This window comes from Pteronotus mesoamericanus, unplaced genomic scaffold, assembly GCF_021234165.1.
Source record: "Pteronotus mesoamericanus isolate MK-2021 breed Mesoamerican mustached bat unplaced genomic scaffold, CSHL_Meso_final contig_163, whole genome shotgun sequence".
Taxonomy (NCBI): domain Eukaryota; kingdom Metazoa; phylum Chordata; class Mammalia; order Chiroptera; family Mormoopidae; genus Pteronotus; species Pteronotus mesoamericanus.
Window position 1 is genome coordinate 6,945,487 of NW_026555064.1, and position 18,424 is coordinate 6,963,910.

Here is an 18,424-nt window from a genome sequence, read left to right on the forward strand (position 1 = left end):
ACCCGTCTCCACCAAGCGCTGGGAGAAGGAAGCTCTTCACCTTTCAAATAGCTCCTTTCCCGGCTGCAGGGTGGACTGAGAGAGGTTCCTGACTCTCTCTGGCTTCCTTTCCCGTGCGTCCTCCTTTTCAGGCATGTTCAGTCCTGGGTTCTTGATGGTTTGTTTCTTCCCCACTGTGCCTCTGGTCCTCCCTTGCCCAATTCCACTGCAACCGTCCAGGGCCTTCTGCACCACCCTAGGTGACTCCAGCGTCCATGCTGCCAGACCACATCAGTCCTTCACTCTTTACGGAGTGTCTGCCATGGGTTGGGCACCATCTGGTGATGGGATGATGGACAAAACCACAACTCCTTGCAGCCTACTTCTTGGTTCCTTGATGTTCTCTCCTCCAGTGATACCCGTCGCACCTGTACCCCATATCAGCGCCCTTCCTGGAGGGCCTTGGCTCAGGATTCATTGTCTCTGAGAATCCAAAACTTCTGTGAGTGAAGGAACAAGAGAAGGCTGGGGTCATTTACACTGAGGGCACCCTTTGCTCTCCTCTCAGCTCCCTCCAACTCCTGTTTGGCTTCTTGTCCCTAGTTCACATCTTAGCCTGGACCACATAGACCTCCATTCCAATGATGGTCATTAGCCCCTTAGAGTTCCCCTGGAACTGTGTTGGCAACCCTCAGCTCCAGGAATTTCATACCCCTTTTCTCCGATCCTGTCCTCAAATCTCAGAGCCTTCATCAAGCCACGTAGCTTGGATCTGCTTTGAGGGCACGCCACCCAACATCAGCCGGGTTGTTGTTGCTCACCACAATGTCCAAACTTGTTGCTAGTTGACTTCTGTCTTCACAGCAATGGTTTCGACCTTTCCATTGTCCTTTGGCCCAGCCTCAGCCCTGTTAGTGGGCAACCTACACAGGCACATGCCTCCTCTTACAGCTCTTGGTTCTGACACAGCCTCCCGTCCACCCACCCCTCTCTCCAGCGACCACGGTCCATGCTCCTGGTCTCCTTCTCCCCAGTAAACTTTTCTAGAATCAAGTGCTCATTGCTTCTACTTTATCAGCCCAGACTCTCGAACCCTCACCATGTGGCACTATGCGCCACTCCCCAAAACTTCTAAGGCCACCAAAGATGTCCTAAGGGCCATGTGTAAAACCCTTTTCAAATCCTCCTCCTTTCCAATCCTGTACGAGTCACCTTGTACATCAAGCCCTCCTTGTTGACACTCTGTTCGGCTTGTTTCTTTCCTACTTTGTTACCTGCTCTTTGCTCCTTGTACATATGGTTCTCTCCTGGACCCTAGAATGTCTGATCCCTGAGTGATTGCAACCATTTCTGAGATATTTAGGACCCAAAGTACTAGGGGGGAAAAAACCCATTCCTTAGTATAATATACACAAGATCTTTAATGGCCTGGCCCCTTCCCTCCTGTCCACTCTTTCACTTACCATCATCACTGCGTGCCCTACATTCCAGGCACACGGAGCATTCCTGTTCCCAAATGTGCCGGGCTCATCCCCATTCTGCCTGGGACACACTCCCCTTCCCATCCTTGCCTATAAAACTCCCACTTAGCGCACAAGCACTTAGCTCAGAGGCACCGTCTCCTCTGAGAAGTCTTCTGACTCTCCTGGTCCAGTTCCCAGTCCGATCCACACCCTTGCTGACTCAGCGGCATGCCACCGTCTCTCCTCTCCTCCTCAAGGGCGGGTCTGAGGATCTCATCGTTTTTATCACCTCGCATTGCGGCTGGCACAGAATTGGTGCCAACAACTGCTTAACAAACGGAGCTAAGACTAACCTTTAGACCTGAATTTCCTACAGCATGCTGGGTATCTGTGCTAAGTTGTCATAATCATCTAGTTCAAGGATAGATTTAATTATCAAGGGTTAGTATCGGTGACTTTTCTTTCTTGTTTTTCTTGGACTTGAAAAATCTTTAGTAAGCAGTATTATTTTGATTAGAAGAAAGTTATCTATAGAAATGATCTACATAGGATTATCTCATGAGATAGTATTTATTGCCTCTGGTTTTACAGATGAAAAAACAGGTGCAGAAAAGAAACTCACTGTAGGTCAAATGCTACAAATTGATGGAGTGAGCCTGTAGTAGCTCCAGAACCCTCCACTTCTAATCCTCCTGTCCTTTTAATAGCTGATAATACATCTACTATGAAATAGCCCACATTGCTCTGTTTTGTCGGAACCAGCTTGCATTGTTTTTTTCCTTCCTAGAAATCCAAACAGTTGTTTTGACCTTTTCATTCCTCCTTTAGTTGAAAACTTCCAAGAGACTTGATAGCCTCCTATGACTGATGACAATGGTCTTCAGTAAGATTTTACCAAATATACAAATAATTGCACTTGAGCATAAAGGGCTTATTTATGCACGATGCTGCAGGCTCTTAAGGCCCCAATCTAGTAGGTTTCAGTCTACTCAACCTTCTTGGGGCTTTACCTGGTAGATCTGCAAGCTACAAGCATTCCTACATTGGCATATTAACAACTCATGTAACTCTCCCATCAGGCAAAATGTAGCTATTTACTAGGAAAAGGGTGAGAAATCCTGACCTGAGCTCTTTATTTTTAGACAATTTCCAGTGACACCTCATTGTTGAAGGCCAATCATTTTAATTTATTGATCTTCTTCTTTTATTGTAATTACCAATCACCATTATCGAACTGGATCACCTGTACTAGAAGGATGTAGCCGCCGGTAAGTGGGAAAACAGAGTACAGGCAAGGGTTTGAGCAAACAGTGGCCTCTATACGTACATGGCAGTGATGTCTCCAAGGTATTTTCACACATATTTCTCTTCCAGTAGATAACTCACCTCAGCTTTGCGGTGAGAACACAGCATTATCTCCACTTTACAGAGGTGGAAACAGAGGTTCACAGAAGCTGAGTGCCCCAATGAAGCCACGCATGAATTTGCATTATAACATACGTGTTATGTTCATGGTTATCCCCGTTTGCATGAATGTGTTTTTGGAGACAGCAAGACGTGGTAGACATTTCTGCTGATCCACAGTTTGGGGAATCAGAGGGGCTGGCAGTAACTCTGGGGAAGAGGCATAAAAATGCACAGGAGAAAGAGTGGCATCTATTTGGCCAAAGAAAAACCTAAGTCTCCTCCAATCCTCATCCTTTGTGGGCAAACTCTGGATGGGAGAGGATCCCAGGCCGGGAGACTGCAGAAGTATAAGTCCTCACTTAAGGTCAGTAAGTCCTGTGACTTCAAGCAAAACGGTATATAAGCAGACCAATTTTAGCGGATTAATTTTACCAGTTTAATTGAAATACACAAGAGTTAAGTTCCTACAGCATTGCATCAACATTATAACAAAGTGATGTTGAAAAAAAGGATGTTATTTGAGGACGTGCTATAATCATCTTGACTTAATGCCATTTTAGTTCCCATTCCTCCCCCAATATGACAGCCTTACACAATCACCTTTGCATCTCATCTAAATCCTTCAAAAGAGCAGTAAGGCTAATAGACTGTAAAATCTACTGTGTGAAGAAAGGAAACGACACATTTTTAATCAAAGTAAGCAATAATGACAGGTTTATTTAAAATTTCCAGTAGAGAAAACCCACTAGTTTTGGAATAAAAGTACTCAGTGTACGAGAGCGTAAGTGAATATAAAAGATTAGCAGAAGAAAAATAAAACCAAACATAGTACAAAAAATTTAAAAAGTTTGAAATGGATTTAAACAGGGATGTTCTTTAAATCCTCCAAATATTTAACAGAGTTACTAAGTTTGGCAAACAATTCACTTGAAAATTAAAGCCTATTTCTGTATTGTAAACTCCATAAAAACTGCTTATTAAATTCAAGCACTCCATACAATTGGTATTGAAACGTTTTTGCAGTCAATTTCAGAATAGCAGGAATTATCCATTTGCTCTCACAGTTACATGAATTAACCAGCTGCATAACTGCTTTTTGGAGCGAATGAAACAGAAGATGCCAAAAAAAAAAAAAAAAAAAAAAAAAAAAAAGGAGGATAAAAATCTCTAAAAAAATTGAAACACAGCAAAACTCAGACATCAGTTTGTTTCTCTGAAGCAACAAACTGAATTTTTACAGTATATTCTACATCTGCAGTTGTCGTTCCCCTCGCCCCCACCCCCTCCAGCACTCCTAACCCCACTAGTCTAATCAATCCTTAACTTCCAAATATTCTGTACATATATATTTAGCAAAGAGCATATGCCTAACATTATTCTGACAGCAGTATGGTCAGCATACAGTTTTAGAAAGATTACTATGTATATCATCAAGATTAACTTTTACTTAAAAAAACAAACAAAAACCGTTACTAAACAAAGTTTTAAAATATTATGAAAACCCATGAAAAGAAGACTCCGTGGGCTCTAAACCTGATAAAAACACACTTCAGAAAGACTATTAATGCTAAACTTCTGCTGAACGATGACCTTAAAGTGCCAAACACAAAAGAATCTCTTAGGACCGTTTTTCCAATAGATAATTCGTCCCTGGCTTGGCCATCTCTCCTTTAACTATACACAAAGTCCTGCTAAAAGTATGCATTTTAGGTGATTTTAACAACAGAATGTTACAATGTAAACTAAACAGATTCTTGATATCAACAGTATGTTACCAAGGTTGTTTTTTTTTTTTGTTTTGTTTTGTTTTTAAATTTCTGAATCCAACGGTTGGTCACAGAAGTCAAGTATTATCGAGGCTCCTTTGTCAGTTCTCAGTCGTGTCTGACTCATCCATCCTTCAAGTACATGCAAGGCTCAATAGTTTTCAAGAGGCAGAAGCCTGAGACCGCTTAAGACACAGATGAAATAGGATTATGAGGCGAACCCATCTGAGTGAGAACTTTATCCAGCCACTGGAGGGGGCCGTGCAGATGGATCTCAATCCAGCAGGGGGTGCTAGTAACATCTTGGCGGTGGTACTCTGCTCCCCAACCCTAGAAACAATATGTTGGAGGTCATTAAGCTTGCTTAACTCAGTGGTTAATCTTATTAAGTAAAAAGAGCTCACATAATCAGACATGAGGATATGGATGCATTCTACAAGACAAATGCTGGGCCACGCAAACGTGCACACAGTTTGGCAGGAGCTTTCAGGGAATGGGTGTGTCCACAGTTCCCCCAAAGCCCAGCCATGGGTCCCGGATTAGTAAATCTTGGTCTTGGGGAATGGAAGTTTTAAAATGCATTATAAGGATGTTTTAATAAAGACAACTTTTAACTTTTACTTTCATTTGCATCATGTTACTTATAGTATTGTGATAGATACTATTAAATTCTCATTTTATCATCAAAAAAATAAGGGAAAAGGCATATGAGACAAGGAACATTCTGTTTTCCCCCTATTCAGCCACTGAGGGTCTTCCTATAGACAGAGCTCTCGAGCTTTTAATCTCCAAACAAAACTGGCCAGAACGTGCACATATCCAAAAGCCGTTATTGACACTCAATCACTGCCTTGAATCAATAGATTCCATTATTCTTTTGTACAAGAACATAGCTTGCCAAACAGCTTCAGGATTACTGAATCTGGACGCTAAGGTTGCAAAGAAGAAAGTCGTTTTGCAGAAAAGCAATTTTGCTATTTATTGCAAAGATGAATAACTCACTGGTGTGGTGGGCAATGGAATAAGGAGTTCTGATCAACCCTTGCTTCAGGAGAGATGACTGGGTTGTTTCTTTGAAGGCGGGGGCCGGATCTTGTTGATCTTCAATGACCGGGACAAAACAGAAGCTCTAGAGAAACACCTGTTCATCTGAACTGACTTGGATTTTTCAGGTATGGGGAGTTTACTAGGCGAATAATTTACAAAATGCCTATTTTATGTTAAAGTTCAAAAATGATCATCTTAAAAATAGTGCAAGACTGGCTATTAGTATGAGTTAAATGTTCAATATCATTTCCTCAAGATGCTAAGTGTGAGAGGGCAAGGTGCGCTGTCCTTAGGATAATAAAGAACAATGTTGTGTAACTGTTTTGTTGCTAATGTATGATAAGCAGCTGCCCTTTATCATGTCAGCAGGAGTTTTAAAACAAGATTTGCTTATCCTTAACTCTCCAAATGCAGCTTCTCAGCTATGTCCATTATATCATGTATAATTCTCCATTCCAGCACTTGCCACATTATAATTCAACATTTACTAGGCCACAAGCATCGGAAGCTAGAAACGTTAGGTGCTTCTTCATCTTTGTATTAATTCTCTGGAATACTGGTCAAAATATTTGTTGAATGAATGAAATCTAATATATTCTTAATGCATATCCTTGTGTTATAAACACTTCTAATTAGTGTAAAGGTTGTTTTTATATGTGTAAAAGTAAATTATTTAAAAATGTGTAAAAGAAAAATAATTAAAGTTGATTGGGTGATCGACAGGAAATGAGTTTGAGGAAAAAGCCGATTGAACAAGAGAGTCATAAATTCTTCTAGTGTGGTCCTTCAGTAATCAAGGGACCTTAGCAATGACTGCCACAATCCTCGACTCCATCCGCCCACTTTAAAGATGAGGAACATGAAGATCAGATATAAAGTCCCTAAGCCTTACCACACAGTTCACACAGCAGACTGAACTGGAACCTGATCTCCTCCTCTCAAGAGGGATTCTTTCCTCCACAGCAATAAAAACAGCAAACACAAAACACTGCTGGCTAGTCACTGTCCTCATTTTAAAATTCGTTTTAGCCAAAATGCTAAATCAAATTCAATATAAGTGTCAATAATAGATGAGAAAGGTCTTTGTAGTTTCACAGGTACAAAGCGTACAGGCAGACGTCTTCAAAAGGCAAAAACCTCCTTTAATACTTAAAAAGGTACCCAACTCAGCAATGAAGAGCTACAGAATTATGTTTTGAGAAAAACAACAAGAGGACACGTTGAAAATCTGCTGGTAACACTCAAAGAAGTAGGGGGTGGGGGGAAGATATTCCAGGAAGGATATCTGTGATCTAAAGGATGATGAACAAAGTCAGGTTCCCAAATTGCCCTCTGTAATAAATACATTACAAAACAGGTTGAACAACAAGTTAGGTGAGCTTCTGAGGGGGAGAACATGAAAGGTGGTTGCCTCGCCCAAATATATAATTAATTTTGTTTCTCAAGGACACAGAGGATACAAATTTATCTTTGAGAATTCAGTGACAAGTCAGCCACTCACTAGAATAAGCTACTGACTCAGGAAATCGAATCAGATGTTTAAATTTTTTTACATTTCAGTGGCGTCTTAAAATATTTTTATTTTGCGAAGGTAAAAGAGGCAGCGAAGAGATCAATTATTGTGAGCAATGTTTTTAATCTTCCCCTCCTCAAACCTTACAAGAACAACTAAGGTATCTATTTATCTTTGGGCAAAGGCCTTAATAACTTTTGAATTACAAGGAAATCATAGGGTTTACTGGAACCGCTAAAAAAACCCAACCAATTGAAAGTGAACCCCAGTGTGATGAACTTTCAGTTTTACGAAAAGATTACTTGCTTATTGTTGAAACAAAAGCAAGAGCTGTTTTCATCATGAAAGTACTAAAAACACAGAATGGAAAGAAAAGAGAGGGGGGAATGTTTATTGAATTGCTCTCATAAGACAACCATGTGTTTAAACTATGTATCGCAAATACATAACATACTGCCAATAGCTGAATAATGCCATCCGAATAAGAAGAGCTGCTAAAGCCTGCTACTACTGACATTTAACACACACCTGTATATTCCAATGATACATAAGTCCTCACTGAGCGGTCTGAGACTTTAAGTCTGAGACATGACATATAACTAAACCAAATTTATCACAGGTTAATTGGGGTAAACAAGAGTTGAGTCTCTATGGTATCTTGTCAGTGTCATAACACAATGACACTGAATGAAATGACATTATTCAAGGACCTGCCGTATTCTCCTAATAACTGACATCCTTAGGTTTAAAAATGCCTAGATAATAAGCAGAAGTTTGCTTCTGTGGACACATAATCAAGAAGATACCGATTTCTATATTGAGAGAAAGCACAGCATAGGCGTGTTAAACCCTGGCCAGAGGACGAGAGCTCGCTCACCTTCACAAAGCTCATGCGTATGGTACACATTTTTGTGAGCTCATAGACGGTCTCGAAGCCGTGGTTCACAGACTGGGCCAATAGCTGGGCAAACTCTTGGTTATTAAAAATTTTCAGACTGCACCCACTTGGTATTTTGCAAACAGTAGTGGGGTGAAATCCGTGGTGGTAGTTGCAGTTCCGACTCTGCACAAAGATGCTGCTGTCGCTGAGGCACTCGGCATACACCTCCCCTCCGACGTAATAAAGGTGCACTCCTGCGGGCAGACGAAGCACAGACTCAGTCATTACCGTGGTGCAGAGCTGCTTCAATATAGGAATTTACATGGACTGAAACTTTGACTAATTAGATTGGTAGGTAGTCTCCAAGTCTTATGCAACTGGCAGAATCTTAGTTAACTGTATTAGTTAACATACGGTCCATATGTCAATGTGCATGTCTAAATTTCTAGAAAATAATCTAACAAAGTTGCTTAAAAATCAGTAACAAAGTGCAGCAATTTCATTCTGCTAAGGGTTTAATGCCCTCTTTGGCCATGGATTAAAAGCATATTCCCACTTTACAATACAGCACAATAAACCTGGACTTTATTATGGGATGGATCCTGCAAGCATTTATCACAGAGCTCGCTTGCATTTATTGTGCAGCTAAGCTGTTTGAAAACTTTTAGGGTAGGAGAAGGGAGGGTCGAGAGACATAAAGAACTAGGAAGCCACAGGTGGAGGAAGTATTGCTGAGAGCTGCAAGATGTAAGGTCCAGGGGAAAAAAGAAACTAGAAAAATAATTCATACTGTGTGGAATCTGATCTCACTGAACTACCATCTGCTCCAAACTTTTTCCTGTGAGATCCAGCCTGCCAGGAGTGTAGGAAGTTAATCTTACCCCAAAAAGGAAAGGGGGGGCATTCTGACAAAGCCCCATACCATTCAGGAAGATTATTACAGGCCACCCAACAAAGAGTCCCATCACATTTGACTTTAAATGATCTATCTACCTTTCAGGTAACTCTTGCGTGGTTTATTCAATAGAAAAACTACTCTCTCATACAAAATATTGTGTGTTGTGTTTACATGTACACACTGTGGCTAAGACTTCTGTAACAAATAGCTGCTGGAACAAAAAGCTCCTTTTTCTGTCTGATGTAGAGAAAACAATTTAAGAGTGCACGTTGTGTTTGTTTCTTCTTCATCATAAAAATGAGGAATTTTCAATTTAGGAAATTTAGGAAGTAAAACAAAGTATAAAGCAGAAAATATTTTCATTTCTTCGGTGACCTAGAGGCAAGAATTGTTTACAGTTTGACACACTGTATTAGGTTTTGAGTATCATTAAACTTTCTTTGCAAACATTTAAAATATCTACACAACCGTATGGATACAACCATTTATTTGACAATTCTCCCATTACTGGACCATTGTGCTCACACTAGTTTTGAGCTACTATAACAATGCCATGATAAATGTCTCTGGATCATTTTTGATAATATCCTTAGCAGAGATTCCTGGAAGTTAAATCACTGGATCGAACACTTTTGATTCACTTTGCCAAATGACTTTCCAGAATGCTTCTATCAATTTACACCCTCCTCACCAGTAGTCTGTGGTGCCTTTTGCATATCATCCATGCCAGTATTGAGTCTGAGTTCAAAACAAAAACAAAACTTTCCTAATTAAGAGTTGAAAAACAATATTGTTTTAATTTGCACGTGCGGCTGGAGTGATGATTTCATATGTTTATTAGCCATCTGTGTTTCTCTTCTGAATTCACTGTTCATATTACTTACCTATTTGTCCCACTGGGGTGCTAGTGTTTTTATTTTTTGTGAATTGCACATATAATTTATTTGTTTCCCCATTAGTCCTTTGTCTTTTAATTTTGTTCATGTATTTTTTTAACCTACTGAAGTCCAAAGTCTTTAAGTAGTCAAATCTCTTGTGATCTTTCCTGTTGCTTTATATGCTTAGAAAGTTCCTACCTCTCTGATCAAATAGGTTTTCTTCTGGCTTTTTAATAGCTTGCCTTAAAAAAAAAAAAATTTCTACTCATTAATCTGTTTCCATATATGGCGTGAGGTCAGGGGTCCTCTCTGCAGCCCCACCCCAAAGCTGGCTTCGGTGCTGCAGAACCATTAGAAGAATGCTCTACTGATCTGTTATGCTTCACTTAACATACATTAAACTTTAAAATGCAGTATAGTCTGAGTTTAATTTATTCTACTGTTTTGTCTACACACTGATTTAATTGTAGCTGCATAATGTTTTATTAACCCTAACATCAAGTCCATTTTCTTTACTCTTCCATTAAAAAAAATTTAGCTATTTTCACTTGTTTATAATCTTCAGAATACATTTTTCAACTTTCAAAAAACCATTATGTTGCGATTCTGTCATGGATCATTTAAAACTATAAATTAAATTAGGAAGGATGAATATTCTCAAAATGCTCTTACAATATTAGGCCTTCTCTTTAAGGAACACAGATTGCCCATTTATTCATTCAAATTTTCTTTCTCTTGCAGTAAAATTTGGTTTTCTTTATGTAAATCTCATATATTGCTGATTCAGATTTTTTCCAAAACTTTTATATTTTCTGTTGTTATTGGGAATGTAATTTTCCCCTCTCATGTATTTTCTAACGGGTTATTGCTAGATTAAAGAAATCGATATATAATCTCCAAAAATAGAACATTGGAGGTTTCTAGATAAACCACCGCATCATTTGAATTGACACAATGACCATAAGAAGTGCTGACGTGGACAAAGGAGGAAAGACACTCGTAAACTTCTGGGCCCCATGGAAATTAATTAAAGCTTCCTGGAAAGTAATTTAGCAAAACAGATCAAGAGCTTATGACCTACTGATTTCACTTCAAGAATCTCCCTCCCTCTCCCCAAAAATCTATCCCAAGAAGATTAGCAACCAATTAATGAATCCTATCATCTGCAAATAATGATCATTTTGGCTTATTTCCATTATCTGTAATTCTACAATAGTCAAAGCATCTGGAACAATTTTAAGTAACAGCATTCCCAGAATTCTTATCTTCTTCCCAATTTTCAATAGAAACATCCCAGAGTACAATGGCTTTTTACTACTTTGGGGCAATGGCCAACTTTAGAACTTAATGAAAAATATGTCCCTCTGTCCCAAATGTACGCAAAATTGTGTTTATCTATAATTTCAGGGGTTTACGTGCATAAAGATATTTTTATGTTATGAACCGAAGTTCTAGCATTTCATCATTAAATGGATAGCTTAGGTGTTTTTTTTCCTCTTAATCATCTTAAGGAACTATCTATCAGTTCCTGCTTTAAGAGTTGGTTGGTTGGCTGTTTCTCAGGATTAAATGTTAAAATTTATCTCAAATATGTTTTAGGCATGTACTAAATAACCTTTTAATTTGGTCTACTGTTCTAAATTTCATACGTCATTTTTTTAAAAGATTTTATTTATTTATATTTAGAGAGAGAGTAAGGGAGGGAGAATGAGAGGAAGGAAAACATTAATGTGAGAGAGAAACATCAACTGGTTGCTTCTCATAAGCCCCCAGACTGGGGACCAAACCCGCAACCCAGGCCTGGACCGGGAATCGAACCGACAGCCTTTCACTGTGCAGGACAATGCCCAACCAACTGAGCCACGCCAGTCAGGGCAACGGGCCATTTTTTAAAAACCTTTTACACTGTGAATCATTTCAAACTTACAGAAATAGAAAACAGATCAAAGAACACCCATGTAACCATCGTCCAGATCTATCGATTGTGACAATTTACTCCACATGCTTGATCATTCACACCTCCCTCTCATCTTCTACACACACCCATACGCACATACATACAGAAATATATATGCTAATGCAAGATTGTTTTTTATATATACAAATGCACACACACACACACACACACACAGAGGGTATGGCAAAAGTAGGTTTACAGTTGTGAGTATGGGAAACACAGTTTATTCTTCCATTATTATTAATCATTGTATTATTTATTTGTTACAACGGTAAACTATGCCTCACCGTGTGTGTGTGCGCGCGCGTAAAATTTCTTCCTGAAACATTTATTTCATCATGACCCTTTACCCCTAAATGCTTAAGTGTGTGTTTCCTAAGAATAGGGATGTTCTCTTACGCAGGCACAGGGCATTAGCAATGCCAGTACATTTACCACTGATATGCTACTTTAACCTACCACTCAAATTCTGATTCTGCGTGTTGGGCCCAGTAACGTCCTCCCTAATATTTTCCCCCTGTCTAATAGAGGATCCTATCCAGGGTCGGGTTATATGACACAGAGCTGTCATATCTCTTTAACCTCTTTGAATTCGGGACTTTCTCACACCTTTGCTTTTTTGACACTGATGTTTTGGGAGAACACAGTATCTCCTCCCCCTTTTAAATAAAACACTCCCTATTCTGGATTTGTCTGAAGTTTCCTGATTATTAGATGCAGATCCGCACTCGCAGCTGGAATTTTCCGTAGGTGATGTTACTTCCTTCACAGGGCACCGCATCTGGAGGTATATGATATCCATCTGTCTCTCCCTGGTGATGATCATTTTGATCTCCCAGTCAAGATGTTGTCCAGTTCCTCCCTTGTATAATTACTGATCTCCCTTGAAACTAATAGGCTGCCTGTGAAGAAACACTTTAAGACCATGCACATATCCTGATTCTCATTTAAAAAATTCTCTCTATATTTAGCATCCACGGATGATTGTTGCCTGATGGCTGCGAAATGGTGAGTCTCCCACTCCAGCACTCACTCTGCATGTACCAACCAGCCTGCCCCGTTCCCTTCTCTATCTAGTCATTATTCGCGTGGACTTCTGATTTACTACTGCTTTTCAGTGGTTTCAAATTCATTCTTGTACTTAATTCTTTTGGTGCTCAGAGCGGTCCCTCCAATTTGGCTCCTGTGACATGTCCCCCTCATTTTCACGAGCATTTCGCTACCTTCTGACCACGTGTTCTGGGCTCATCCTGTGCCTGCCTGTCCCAGCCCTGGGGTCAACCCTCTCCCCCAGGAGCCCTGGGTCCCCTTGGTGGGAAATGGTGTTAGAGACGATGATCTGGGCACTGGCCGTGGATGTTGCTTCTGGGTATCGTTGCCTCTCGGCCCTTGCAGCAGACGGATCAGACACTACCTGCTGGTACAGACAAGTCTGTCTGTGCACACGTACACACGTACATATTCATGAGATCATATGCACAATACAGACACATATTAAAATCATGATTTCACACTGATACTTCCACCGGGTTTATTTCTTTGCCTTCTTCCACACTTGTACGTCTCTTTTTTCACAGTGAAAACCTAGGCTTCCAAAAAAATCACACATTCAATGTTAATCTTACAGAATCTAAAAGTTTCAGAACTGTTTCATTCATATCGCTACTAATAATTAAGTCTACTAAAAACAGTTCAGGGTTTATTTATATTTGTTCTTTTTCTTTTCCCTTCATTGAGTTATGCTATTCATTTGAAATATATTAGGTTTACTTATTTTATTTTGTGTTTAGTTTTAGGTTTTAAGGAACTTTTAACAGTAATCCTACTCTGCAGCAAAAGATAAGACAGACCAGTGCTCCCAAAGAGCAAATCACCATTTCTGCTAATTACTACTGATTATTATGCGCTGGTAACTCACAAAAATGGCTGACTGGACGGTGACTCTCCTGATGATACAAATTGGAAAAATCGTTATAAACTGTAGCAAGTACGTGCTACCTGGCGTTGCCACACTAAGTCTGCTCCAGGAAAGACTAAGCAGTTCTGGGGGAACGGGGACACCACAGACAAAACATTCAGAAGAGATTCAAGTGAAAACTCACCTTTTCCAATGTGCCGCCTCGTGTTTTCAATAGTGGAATTCCGATTAACGTTGGATAGCAGCCCAAGGCAGAAACGGTTCTTATTGTTGGAAGGATCGGTGAAACCATCCACCAACACGCTTGTGGAGGAGGCATGGAACGCTTCTCCCACACGGTTATTGAGCTCATAGTAGACAATAGAGCACCAGTGTTTTGGTTCCTCATAAGCAACCGCCTGAACATCTGTAAGAAAGAACAGCTTATAGTCAAGTCAACTGCAGTTAGTGCCCTGGGCTCTCAAAAACTGAAACTGTGTTGTAAAGTTGGCTCACAGTCATGGAATGAAGATATGGAAAAGCAACTGCTGTTTTAATGTACCGGGTTAATCTATTTTGTCTAAAGCAGGTACTCCTTACTCAGGGTGGTGTTCTCCTTTCATTGGAAAATAATTTCCTCTAATTAGCTGACAGACACCCAAAATGCCAGCTAAGCGAGCACACCCGCAGCACTTGCTGAATACTCACACTATGCTCTGTAATAGGCCAAAATGGAAATGACTCCCCTTACAGGCCCTGGCTTCCCATCTAAAGAAATGCACAAGCGGTAAGTGAAATGCAAAAACACACAGGGACGAGAACAATAGAGGGCAGGAACGATGCCAAGAGCGCTGGCATGAAAAGAAGTGACTTTCAACAGAGCCTTGGTTTGCCTATGCTTTTTCAAAGCAATGAAAATCAGTTTCTAATTATTGATAAGAAGTGACTTTGCCTCACGTTAAGCTGCCAATAACTATCAGAGCTCCAGCTCTGCTCCAGTCCTCAAACTCAGGAAGAAACCCTGCCAGCTGGCCGGCGCTTACGGAATGAATCATATCTCTCTCATCCAGCTTTCATGCTAACTTCCTTATATTCGCTTTCAGTCATGCAGGGCAGGTGTGTTTTGTCTCTCCATTCCCAGAATGGGCCAACAATGGAAATTACCCAACTCTACTGACAGGATGCAGCTTGTTAAGTCAAATCTCTTAAGACTAACAAATCTCCAAACAGAACACGCTTCTAAATATTTGCAACTAAAAGGTTCTAAAGATAAGTTCCTTCTGTAGTAAAACCTCTTCTACCGTTAGAGATTCCAGGAATACAAACCATATATAGCCAGTATGCCAATACATTAATGATCTGAGGTTTATGAAGTCTTGAGTGTACAATCGTTTAAAAAAACAACAACAAACAACCCAGAAAGAAAATCCACATTGGACGCATGAACTATAATTGTTAAGGGAAAAGTACTTCTCTATTCTTAACACCCACTTTCATAAATATTAAAATGCACTTTACTTTAGAACTCGGTACAGAAAACAAGGATAATGATCACTAAGAAACCACTCGGCCGTAAGAGAAGATGAAATGCTGCCATTTGCAACAACAAGGATGGATATCCCTGAGAATAGTCTGCTAAGCGAAATAAGTCCATCAGAAAAAGTTAAGAACCGTATGATTTCACTCGCATGTGGGATATAAAACTGAAAGCAACAAATGGACAAACAAGAAAAACAAAAAAAAAACTCATAGACACAGACAACAGTACGGTGGCCACCGGAGGGGAGAGCAGCGGAAGGTAGTAGGGGACAGAAGAAGATCTGACTTGGGGCCCACAACACAATATATGGACCATGTATCGTAGGAATGTACACTTGAAACCTATAATCTTACTAACCAATGTCACCCCAATAAATTTAATATAAAATAAGAAAAAAAATAAAACCACACGAACGTGAGCTGCTTCATACACTTAAGCAGGTGAGCTGAAACAGACGCTGTCTTCCCTACTGCTAAGCGATTATCCCTTGTCAATTTGCTATATATAGAAGAGCCAAATTTTAGTGATTTGTAAGTGCCAAATCTTAAAGAGGGCTGCAACATCATTAACAGAAGGCTTTCAGCAGCTATCAGGGTTGTTCAAAATACTATTCATTGAGGCCTGAGACTGACAACCTATTCGACTGTACCCTAGTCCTACAACAGCAGCCACAGGCAGTATGTCATGAGTGAACACAGCGTGTTCCAATAAAGCTTTACTTCTAAGAACAGGCAACAGCCTGAATGGGCCTGTAGGCCGCAGTTTGCTGACCCCTGCACTAGGAAAACCACCAAAAATAAAACAGCAACAACAAAAATGTCAACATTCCTTCCTCAGAAAAGCATGAAATGTAAACTTATTCTAATGGGGAGAATTTTTGAAGCTATTTAAAGAAAACTTTAAAAACAATTTGAAGGTCAACTGCCTGAAATCAGACATTTTAGGCTGAACAACAATAACTCTAGGTCCATATGCTCCTAAGTGTATGTGCTATGCCCGTTCTTTCCTGCTATCCTGTTCCGCAAATAAAAATCCCAAAGATGTGTGAGATAGGAGTTACTGTCTCCAACCAGACTCTTTTTGTTGTTGTTGTTGGCTCATAATTATATGTTTGAGGGGATGTTCTAGAGATCAATCAGAGCTAACAAAAAAGACACGACAATTTTTTACAGGTTAAAAAGGTGTACACTGCAGTTCATTACCCTGCACAGCTAAGGAAGGTTCTTTGAGTTCATCATCAGATTTTAACAACCTCAAAAATACAAGCAAGTCTGACAAAGCCTGAGGTACCCCCAATTTTAATTAAGGAGCTGATGAAAATGAAGCAGGACAGGCCTAGTGATCGAATTGCATTTGAACTTCAAGTTACATAAAATTTACGCAAATTCAATGGTCCAGGCCATGCACCGAGGGTATGCCTGGGGAGCACTTTCCTCCGTGAGAGGTTATCGGGGGGCAGTTTTATTCATGATCGCCTGCCGATGCGCAGAGACTTCCCCCATGCTTACACCTGAGCCCCCCGCGTGCGTCAGCCCCCTGAACGCGGCCCTGCAGCCGGGGAGGGAGCATCTGTGGCACTGTCCCGTCACTGCCAAAGGGTACGCAGAGCTGCACTTCGTCCCACGCTCGCCTACAGAGAGGGGAAGAAATGCTCGGCTCTGCTTCAAGCTCTGCTGGGGAAAAACAGGGAAAACGTGTGCCTCCAGTCCTTTTAGCAGCAAGGTTAGAAACAAATAAAAACAGCAAGAAACAAATGCTATTAGCTTGTTCCAGTTGCAGCTACATATAGATGAGGGCTAGAAAATAGATGGGGTTGATGAATCTCTACCCTATCTACAAGAGAACCTTCTGCGAAGCCTTGTTACGCGAACTTCTAATTTTGGGGAATCACCAGGGGAAACTTCTCTTCTGCGCTGTGATGCTCATTGTTTCTCAAAACCCCTCTACCCTTTGCTGAAAACTATTCTTGTGTCACCGATTCAAAACGTCGAAGGACTGAAGCACAATGACACTTAGGCCTTCATTAGGTAAATCAGTCAGTTTGTTCTTCGGAGAAAAGACTGCCTACAGAGACTAACACAATTTTGTGAGCAAACGTGGAGAGGTGACACCTGAGACTCCGTAAAGGGAACGAGCAGCAGCTCCTGTTACCTCCTCTGCTGATCTCTGAGGGCAGCGAAGGCGCCATCATGTTCGTGTCCATCGGCTGCGAGCCGTCCTGGGTCATGGGGTCTTCAGGAGGCAGGTAAGCAGGCGGGGGTGTGTCGGCTACAAAGTTAAAAAGAAAACGATTATTTTATCCTTAATATGCATACGCACACTTAAGAAACATATATCCTCTTCTGTGCTGAAATTCTTGAGAGATTTAAAGTTGCCGGTTCAACCTCTGCGTCTAAAGATTGGATGCTACCGGTGCTGGGCTCACTGTGGACTTTCTGAGAATTACTCCCGTCTTGTGATCTTATACAATTTAAGTAAAAATTGAGTGAGAGGAAGAGCACTAACTAAGTGCCAGCCCCGGAAGCTGCCTGCCTCCCCAGGGTCGTGCCGCTGCGAGAGAAGCATTCCAACCATCTCTCGCCCAGCGCCCGCGGGCGGCCCTCTGTGTTTCCTGGGGTCCTGGGAAAGCTACACAGGCCTTCTCAACAGAAGGGGCTCCAGGGTGTCTTACACTGACCCTCTGGGAATCATCACTGGGTTTCCTTAAGGCAGTAGGTTTACTGCCTTCAACTGTTCATTTTCCAAGACTTCGGGCAATCTGTTAGCTACCTTCTCTCTACCCACTTACATAATCCCTAGTTTTAAAATCCCTGGTAGCGGAACAAGAGGAAACAAACCAGTTTCTCACAGCTATCTTGTAAATTGTAGAATTTACATATATGTTTCTTCTGGAAGGTCATGGCCAGCTGACAAATAAGAGGCAAACAATATTGATTTCTGAAACAAGAACACAACGCAGGTCTTCTGTTTTCTTTCATAAAGTAAAGGGCATGGGCTTGCCAAAAATGAGTTCCTTGCTGGCCAGCGTGCGTCCCTGCAGCCCGGAGGATGGAGCAGGGAGCCAAGCTTTACCTCAGGGAAGAAGCACGAGTAACTTAGCTAGTCCTCTAAGCCCCGAGGGCAACTACCACATGCAAACAGCTAATGCGGCTCCACTGGAGTCTCTCAGCGACGTCCAAGACTGACTCTTCGGCTGAAT

The 18,424-nt window shown here is 40.9% G+C and overlaps 1 protein-coding gene across 1 annotated transcript in view; it reads right to left on the reverse strand.

Moving 5' to 3' along the window:
• Window positions 1–4,013: 4,013 nt before the first annotated feature.
• Window positions 4,014–18,424, reverse strand: part of SMAD1 (SMAD family member 1) — a 61,985-nt gene continuing 47,574 nt past the window's right edge. Inside the window, exons 4-7 of the mRNA XM_054562790.1 lie at window positions 17,377–17,493; window positions 13,891–14,112; window positions 8,053–8,309; window positions 4,014–4,945 (exon numbers count right to left, since the gene is read on the reverse strand). Of these exons, the coding sequence (XP_054418765.1) occupies window positions 4,802–4,945; window positions 8,053–8,309; window positions 13,891–14,112; window positions 17,377–17,493 (740 nt within the window). The 3' untranslated portion in view covers window positions 4,014–4,801. The remainder of the gene's footprint in view (window positions 4,946–8,052; window positions 8,310–13,890; window positions 14,113–17,376; window positions 17,494–18,424) is intronic.